Source organism: Capsicum annuum, chromosome 5 (genome assembly GCF_002878395.1).
Source record: "Capsicum annuum cultivar UCD-10X-F1 chromosome 5, UCD10Xv1.1, whole genome shotgun sequence".
Taxonomy (NCBI): Eukaryota; Viridiplantae; Streptophyta; class Magnoliopsida; order Solanales; family Solanaceae; genus Capsicum; species Capsicum annuum.
This window is the reverse complement of record NC_061115.1, coordinates 180,106,024-180,116,190: the sequence shown is the minus strand read 5'-3', so window position 1 is coordinate 180,116,190 and position 10,167 is coordinate 180,106,024. Positions and strand designations below refer to the sequence as shown.

Here is a 10,167-nt window from a genome sequence, read left to right as displayed (position 1 = left end):
AGATAAACCAAGGAGGGTGTATTTACCTAATGGTGATATAATTGAGGTTACACATGTAGGGTTAGTTGTTTATCAGCAGAAAATAGCATTACAAATGTGTATCATATTCCACAGTTTACATGTAGTTTGATTTCAGTATCACAAGTGACTAAGGAATGGAAATGTTCAGTGAATTTTTTTCGTGATTTTTATGTATTTCAAGAGCTTTATGAATAAAAGGTGAAGGGGATTGGTAAGCTTGATAGAGGTCTGTATGTGCTAGTGAATAACCAAAAAAAGAGGTTGCAGCAGTAACAAAAATTTCTACTAAGGTTGATGTAAGTAAGGTTCAAGTTGAGGTTGATTTATGGCACAAGATATTAGGACATGCTTCTTCTAATGTACTAGAAAAAATATTGTCTAAAGTTTCTCATATAGTAGAAGACAGAGTAAAGAAGTGTATTGTATGTTCCCGTGCCAAACAAACTAGAGTTCCCTTTCCTACAAATAGTACTCGGTCTACATATTTTTTTACCATCTATATGGATTTGTAGGGTCCTTATAAATTTTCAACTATGAATGGCAATAGATTTTTCTTAACAGTGGTTGATGATTGTTCCAAATTTACTTGATTTTTTCTGTTGACGCTTAAATCAAATGTCTACTTTTAAATACAACAGTTTCTTGATTATGTTAAAACTCATTTTGACAAGACTGTGAAAGTAATTAGAACTGACAATGGAACTAAGTTTCTAAATTATTTATGCAGTAGTTTGTTTTTAAAAAATTTCATTATACATTAGACCTCTTGTGCCTATTCACCTCAACAGAATGGTGTGGATGAAAGAAAGCACAGACACATTCTAAAGGTCACAAGAGCCTTGAGATTTTAAGCAGGAATTCCTGTCAAATTCTAGGAATATTGTGTTCTAGCTACAGTATATCTCATAAACAGTCTGCCTAGTTCAAGCATTGCTTATCAAACTCCTTATGATAAGCTATATAGTACTAAACTATCATATGATAACTTAAGAGTAATTGAGTGCCTTTGCTATGCTAAGGTACTAGATGAATCTGACAAGCTCATGCCAAGGTCTAGAGCAACTGTTTTATTGGGCTAATCTAGCATAAAAAGGGATATATGTTGTATTACATATCCTCTGGTACCTTTTTGTTAATAGGGATATCTCATTTATGGAGGATATGTTTCTTTTTAAGCTAAAAGAAGGACATGGTCAGACTCCCTATCATGTTTTCCTACTAGAAGATTCACGTCCTATTGTGGATGCTTTCCTACCAGATGTTCCACAAGTTGCCACTAAACATATCTTAGGGGTAACTGCTAGACATAATACTCAAGTAGAGCCTGCTATAATTTCTCAAGTTGTTCCTAAGCCTATAAAGAAATATCAATTGCTCCTCAGGATCAAAGAAGATCTATTAGAGAGAGAAAGCCACATGTATGGATGAATGACTTTGAAATAAGTAAATAAAAAAGGTACCATATTCTCTAGCCAACTATGTATCTTATGACAAGTCATTTGAGTCTTTCAAGTCTTGTATTGCAAAGTCTGCACTAGTTACTGAACCTACAATTTATTATGAAGCTTGTAAAGATTCTAGGTGGATAAAAGCAATGAAAAATAAGATAGATGCCTTAAATTCTAACATACTTGGGAGGTAGTTCCATTACTTAAGGACAAGAAACCTATTGGATGCAGATGGATATATAAGATGAAGTATAAGGCATTAGGTAAAGTTGAAAGATTTAAGCCTAGGTTGGTTTCCAAAGAATATGGTCAAAAAGAGGGAATTGATTACAGGAAACCTTTAGCCCAGTTGTTAAGATGAAAACAATAAGAATTGTTCTTGTTGTTGCTGTAAATAAAAACTAGATTGTAAATCAAATGGATGTTTATAATGTTTTTGTAAATGGTGACTTCACTTATGAAGTACCTATGGAGTTGCCTCAGAGATTTGCTAGTCAGGGGGAGAATTCAGTATGGAGACCCTATATGGCTTAAAGTAAGCAGCTAGACAATGGAACACAAGGCTATCAAAAGTATTGCTGAAATCTTAGTTTGTTCAGAGTCAGTATGATCCATCATTGTACATTAAAAGGACATCAGAAGGAATTACCCTTGTGCTTGTGTATGTTGATGATATGTTAATTCCTAGTGATAATCTCAAACTGGTAGAAGATGCAAAGACAAGCTTGAAATAAAGTTTAAAATGAAAGACCTAGGTAAATTAAGGTTCTTTCTTGGTATAGAATTTGCAAGGTCAATCAAGAGGATACTAATGCACCAGAGAAAGTACATACTAGAGTTACTATCAGAGTTGGGATTAACAGCAGTCAAACCAGTTGCCACTCCTATGGACTATAACATCAAACTTACTTCAAAACAGTTTGATGATTATATCAAGCACTTATAACCTACCGATGGTCCTCCTACAGATCAAGGTGCATATTAAAAACTAATTGGCAAGTTACTATACTTGACTATGACTAGGCATGATATTGCATTTAGTGTTCAAACACTAAGTCAATTTCTACTAGAACCTAAGAAATCTCATGTGAATGCTGCACGCAGAGTTGTAAAATATGTTAACAATCATCCATGTCAGGGTGTGTTGTTGTCTAGTGAATCAAGTGATCAAGTGAGTACTTACGGTGATGCAGACAGGGCATCTTGTCTTCAAACCAGGAGGTCTGTAACTGGATATTTTGTAAAGATTGGGAAGTCAGTTGTGTGCTGGAAGTCAAACAAACTAGCAACTGTGTTCAGAAGTTCAACTGAGGCAGAGTTTAGAAGTATAGCAGTTGTAACAGCTGAGCTGGTTTGGATATTAAGTCTGCTAAAATAGATTGGAATGGAAGTGAAGCTGCTTGTTTAAGTATTTGGTGATAGCAAATCTGCTATTCAAATAGTTGTCAATCCAGTTTATCATGAAAGAATAAAGCACATTGACATTGATTATTTTTTCATAAGAGAAAAGATTAGCCAAGGAATGATCATTACAACCTACACTGCAACACAAGATCAGCCAGCAGATATATTAACCAAAGGTCTCACTAAGGCTCAACAAGTTCATCTAAACTGCAAGCTAGGAATGTATGACATATTTTCACCTTCCTAGATTGAGGGGGAGTATTGAATACAAAAGAATACAAGATCATAAACTAAGAGCAATGATTCTAGAAGAGTCAGTAAGAGCCAATGCAGTTATAACTGTTTTCTTGAAACAGTTAGTTAATCTCTGTTCAATGGCTAGTTGGAGTAGTTAGAAACTGTATTAGCTAGTTATTCTATATAAAGCTTACAATGTACATTTGATGAAGTCAAGCTGAATATACAAAATTCTCTCAATCTGCTCTCTTCCCTTCTTTCTCTTCTCTTATTCTTGTTCTTCCTTAGTCTGTTCATAACTCAATTGTTCAGAATACTCTTAGTCTAGGTACTGAACCTAGATTAATTTCAGTTCGTACACTACTGTTGAGCTTGATGTTGTAGCATTATCACTATATCTTTTGTTTATATTTGAATATTAGTTAGCTATTATATTTAGGAGTTTTAATCTCATGTATTTCAAACCTGATGTAAATACTATATATAGGTGAATGACAAATACTCTCTGATTAACGAGAGTAATTATCTAAATCTTCTTCTTTAACAATCACAAAAACTATATAGGTGGATGAAATAATATTATGTAAATTAGAGAGAAGAGGTTAATATTTTCAAAGTGAAAAGACTATCCAGAATTTAAATTAGACGGAGCAGGAAAACAATAAAGAAAAAGGATGTTCCAGAGCTTAGTTGTAATTTATTTAGAAACATTAATAAACACTCAATACATCCTTAGAAAAATTAAGATGCAACTAATCTCCTATGTGAGTGACCAGTTAAACTTTTCTTCTTTTGGACGCAATGTTTGATATCTATATTGGAGTCCGACTAAATTTGAATTTGTGCTGGGAGATCTACATTTGGGGGTATACCCAAGGGGACTCGAACAAGACCTCTAATTAAGGACGAAGAAGAACTTATCATTCCACCACAAACTTTATTGGTCCATTTGGCTTCATTAAACGTTGACAAATTCTCAATAACATTATTAGAAACTAAAATCAACATAATCAATATTTCCTCCTAGAAAAAAAATTAGCAAATAACATATAGTGGTACATGTTTTGACGTTTTAAGAAGCTTCGTTTTCCTCTTTTACTTCAGCTTGTTTGGAACGACAAAACATCTCATTTTATGTGACAATTGATTTGGTATTATTAGGTTTTTACATTTCTTTTGTCCTCTTATTTTGTCTGTTATGTCTTAACTTTTTATAATAGTTCTAATATGTACCTACTATTGTTTATAAGTTTATCCTTCAAATAATACATTCTTTATCTAAACATTATATTCATTAAGATGATGTAGTAATACATACCACACAATATAATATTGTATCATATATTACGAAATCATATGTGACGACGATCCAAGCAAGTCGTAAAATTGAAGAGTAACATAAACAGTAGGGGAAAAAACACTATATGGCCATTTTTAAAAATAAATGGCTCAAGATTGGGCCTTTGAACATAAAATGTACCGTCAGCTATACTTATTTCACATAATAGTCATTTTCTAATTTGGATCATTTTGGCACATGTTTTCAGATACAGTTTATAAATCATATTGATACAGTCCAAATACAATACTGATACAGTTTCCAACTTGGATCATTCGACCATTTTCTAAAAATATTTCAGTTTTTTTTTGCTACAAATATTGAAACTGAAAAATATTCTGCTTTTTTTTTTTTGTTGTTGTTTAAAAATAACAATTAAATATAATTGTATAAAAATATTATAATTATTATATAGGATATGTATCGATATAAAATATATGTATAGAAATCTTATAATTCTATCAAATAGGTAAATGTATAAAACATATTTAGAAAATGTATAAAAATTATATAATTATTATATAAAATGTGTAAAAAAACTCTACAATTATTTTATAAATTGTGTATCAAAATTATATAATTTTCATATAGAATATATATATATATATATATATATATATATATATATATATATATATATATATATATTATACAAAAACTGTATAAAAACTATATAGAATAAGTCAATAATTTAAAATAATTTAAAAAATAAAATTTGAATTTATGACTATTTTTGTGAATTAATTTCTATACAAAAACTGTATAAAAACTATATAGAATAAGTCAATAATTTAAAATAATTTAAAAAATAAAATTTGAATTTATGACTATTTTTGTGAATTAATTTCTACCCAATCGCCATTTGTCTCCTTTCCCCTAAAAAAATACTCCTACTTAGAAGAAAAGCAAGGGAATCAAACAAAAGATGCTGACAATGAACACCCCTGGTTCTGACTCACTTGATGATTCTTACCAAATAAAAATATGTTTAAAAGAAGTAGAAAAAGTAAAAGTTAGAGCAAAAAAAGCTTCAAAAAAATTATGTCATCTTTTCTGAAATAGTAATTTTAACTAAAAATAGACAACGGATTTTTAATAGGGTAACTTAATAAATCTCAAAATGTTTAAGTGTTATAATACTTTATCCCAACAATTTGTTAAATTACATATATCCCGGATTGTTAAAATTGTGATACATATATTATAACGTGATACATATAATTAGTGATATATTTAAAACAAAAAAAAAATTATTTTAGAAAGTAACAGATTCAATTATTACGGGGAGTAAAACTAGGCACAAATCGTAGAAATGATAAATCTGATTCCAGATGTATCATAATAATATATCTGGTAACTGATGTATCACAATGATACATTTCGTAAAATTACTCACTAATCATAAAAATTCAATATCACACCAAAATAAATAATTTACATATGTTAAATGTATCAGATATTTATAAATAAGCATATGTTAAAATTGTATCAATTGATGATAATTTGGAAGAGATTTTATGGGATGAAATATTTGGTCAAAAAAAAATAAATCTTCAAAGATAAATAGTTTGCAAGCATTAATTGTGAAGTAAAAATAGGGTGAAGATTTTATTCATATGTATCAAGAGTAAAATACAAAATTCGAAATTTAAATAATTATTTAAAAGATAGGAGATTTTGGGTAATAAATTCTCTTAGGTTTATGGTTTTGTGTAATTTGTCCGTTTTAGTATCGGTCGAATTCATCAATATCGCTTTTTTTTCATATTCAGTATACATAGAATATATATTGATTTTATGCATAGAATATATGGTGTAAATTTCTACTATATAGAAAGGAGAGCTGAATACGATCAACGATAGATTTGAAATTTCACATCTATTTTAATAATCAAGAATATTTTTTGTATTTTATATCTATTTATCTTTCCATGCTTCTACTTCTCTAACAAATGTGAATATCTACTCATAAAAAAACATCTTTCCAAGAATATATTTATTGATGTGTCTATTTTATTCGTATTTTGTCCCACTTAATAAAAAATACAATAAAAAAATAAATATTAAAATACATTTAAAAAGAATATTATTAATTCATTAGTATTTTTTTATTTTTTCAAATCTATTTTAATAATTAAGAGTATTTTTTGTATTTCATATATATTTTACAATAATTAGGAATATTTTTTGTATTTAATAGATATATTATTATTGTAATAATTGTAGAAAAATATATATCTATATCCATGTGGCTATTATTTCCACCACATGAACATTAAAAAATATTTCATAATGATGATTCTAGAATTAAATTAAAAAAAATAATAATTACTATTCTACAACACAAATATCTATCAAGGTGGCTATTGTTTCCACCACTAAATTAATGACACTATATATAATAAAATAATAATAAAAAATTTGATAATGAATAAAAAAATATATCTTTAAATAGGTTAACAATTTTAAAATTTAACCCATAAAGTTCATGCGTGATGGTATTTTTTGAGCAAAAATTACAATATTAAAAGTATGGAATATTGAAAATTTTGACATAGTAAGAATTTTCACTTAGAAAATTTAAAATATAAGAAAATAAATATATAAAGAAAAAATATTCAATATTTACTAGGAAGAAATTTTTAAATCTTATTAATTCATTATTTTTTATACTAGAATTAAATTAAAAATAATAATTACTATTCTATCACACAAATATCTATCAAGGTGACTATTGTTTCCACCACAAAATTAATGACATCAGCTTTTAAGATTGATATGATATTTCTTCTCTAAACTAAACTAGGAAATATCCGACTCATCAAATAAAAGGTCAAAAGACTTTTCATATTAATCTAAAAAATAAACTCTTCGCTCACCAACAGTTTTCAATTCTCACATATTTGTATGTATGTAAGTTTCTTTACATTTTCATTCATTTTTTTTTCAGAATATTTATCTATTCCTTCAACAAGGATAATTTTTATATTTTTTTGATAAGTAGACATTTTTTGGTATTTAATTTCAGCAGGTATTTTAATAAAAATTTACCTATATAATGTAATTGGCTTTTGAAACTATAAAACACAGATAATGATACATCATAAGTCTTGTTTCTCAAAATATTTGCAGTAACTGTCTAAGTTTTCTTATGTTCATTGGGTTTTAGATTAATATATGCTACTACTTTTCCTTCTTCATCTAAGTCTTTTTAACTAAATTTATTTTTTAGCTAATTTAATTTTTTTTTAAATATTTCAGTGAAACCAAGTTTAAATCTGCTCATCCTTTTAAAGAAGATTTTAAAATATCACAATAATACCTAACTTTAATATCTGCTCATTTTTTTCTATACAATATTTTGCATATTTATTTTAAAATTTATTTAAAAATAAAAGTAATTAAATTTATACATCTTGAACTGTCTGTTTTGCAATTTCATCTCTTCAATGATAGCTATAGTACGCCCGTGTATATATTTAACTGTGTGCTAAGTACAACTTATTTTACTTTTTAATTTAATTATAAATATTTTTCTTCATGATTTTAAATAATATGAAACATGAAATGCTTATTTTTCTCTGTTAACTAGTGTCACTTATATTTTTTTAAAAGTCACATGCTTTGCATAAATATAATTATTACTTGGTATGAATGTGTAATGAACTTTTACTTGTATTATTTTTTATCAAGATTCATAAAAATATTTGAGCCACAAGAAATATCGTGTAATAGAGATTCTAAAATTGATCAAACTTTCAAAAAAAAAATATCGACAAAAATGTTAGAAGACGTGAATTATATAGAATGATGCCACTTTAGAAAAAAGAAACTCTTTTAGCACATCGACGAGTAAGAAGAGCAGGATTGACAAGTCAACGATTGTCTGATTGTGTATTATGCAATCTATTCTTAGCTCTCCATTGTTGTTATTTAACATGATGTTTTATCTCTATATTCTACCTGAGAAGGACAGTGAAAAGAAAGATCATATCAGGTTCCTTGAGATTACTAGTTTGATTAGTATTCACTTTCTTAAATGAATTAAAGGGAAGCATAGAAGAAAAACTTCTTTTGATAAATTAAGCTCTAGATTGGGTGATGGTTTTTAATAGGAAGGGTGTTGCTTTATTTCTTTAGTTTATCTAAACTTCTCTGAAGGAGACTTAGCTTATGAGGATCAATCTTTTGTGAAAGTTTTGATTTCTTATATTCAGGTCTATATATGAAAGTTTTTCGAAGCAACATTAGTAGCCAGTGGAATGCCAATCTTATGAAGGTACTTACAAGGCATATTTAGTACAATTTCGATTTGACTGCAGCACCTACTAAACTCTGTTAAGTATAAAAATATTTATTTTATGCTTTTCGTGGTTATATAATTTGTTTAACATTGTTAGCAAATGTTAATTCATAGTTATATGATTGACCTACTTATAGTATTGACTTTTAGCTTATTTTTCTTTTTACCTTTTGACAAGTGAAGTTTACTGGCTTTTTTGTATTTTTCTTTACTTATGTTGGTCATGTGCATCTCTTTAGTTGTAATTTGCTCCAAAAACTATACCTCAATTTAACTTTGCTCTGATTGTAATGAGTCATTAAATTAGTTTACACCTGATATAGTGCTTACAACAGGTTGACAATAAATACAAACTACTTGCATATAATGAAAAATACATTTCTCTTTGAGAAGCTACTTCATCCTGCTAGATACAAGATGTCTGTTTTTTTGGTGTGTTGTGATTTTGTGATTTATTTGTGTTTTTTTTGAAATCTTGATTTGATTTTTTTCAGTTTCATTTTGATAAAGCAAAGGTTGAAGCTTTCTTCAAATACCTATGAGACATTAAGATCAAGATGATGTTTCAAATAATTGAGAAAGCAACTTGTTCGTGCTGTTAGAGGTATTCAAAGCTATCTCTTGCTGGCATTATCCTATTACTGTGTGACATAATATATGTGTACAAAATTTTGTGAATCATGATTGGAAAGAATACATTTTTACAATGAAAAATATGTGTTTTCGGATTAGATTTTGAACTTCTAAACTAATTTAATCATTAAATTTAATTTAATAGGTATTGATTATGAATGCTCAAGAGATTGATCACAACAGGAAGAAAAAATGCATCTGTTATTGTAGAATTTATAAATGCACATATATCAATGTAAATAGACAGCAATCAATATGATATGTGAAATGAATGTCATGTGAGCATCCAGTAGTATGATATTCCTACGGTTGTATAAAACATATATTTGGAATCTTATGATATGTTCATCATAGTGATATTGTGGTATTAAAATGTGTTTATATATATATATATATATATATGCGTTGGGCCCGTGCAAAGTACAGACATCCTTATCTAGTATATTATACATTTACCAACTATTTTTAATTTAAGTGGTTGACCGGTTGTTATTTAGATAATTCTTTAATTTATTTAAGCTTATGAAATTAAATTTGTTAGAAAAATGTGTAATCTAACACTAGGACTAGGATATAGTATGTAGAACAATTTAATCATCAATGAATTACATTTCTCCTATAATTTTTCATAAGTAGAAAACTTATAGTTATAATTAAAATTTTTATAGCAACTGTTTCATAATTACGAAAAATAGCAAGTTGTATTTTGTATGTTATAAAAGTGTTGCTACTAAAATATGTATACAACAAGATTTACTATCCTTCTTTTACTCAAATCAATT

At 27.8% G+C, this 10,167-nt stretch overlaps 1 protein-coding gene across 1 annotated transcript; it reads left to right on the top strand.

Annotated features, from left to right (window-relative positions):
* The first annotated feature begins 2,484 nt into the window (after positions 1-2,484).
* On the top strand, positions 2,485-2,847 carry LOC107871971 (uncharacterized mitochondrial protein AtMg00810-like). The gene has a single exon (XM_016718808.2). It carries the CDS (start codon positions 2,485-2,487, stop codon positions 2,845-2,847), a length of 363 nt encoding a protein of 120 aa, XP_016574294.2.
* Positions 2,848-10,167: the final 7,320 nt, after the last annotated feature.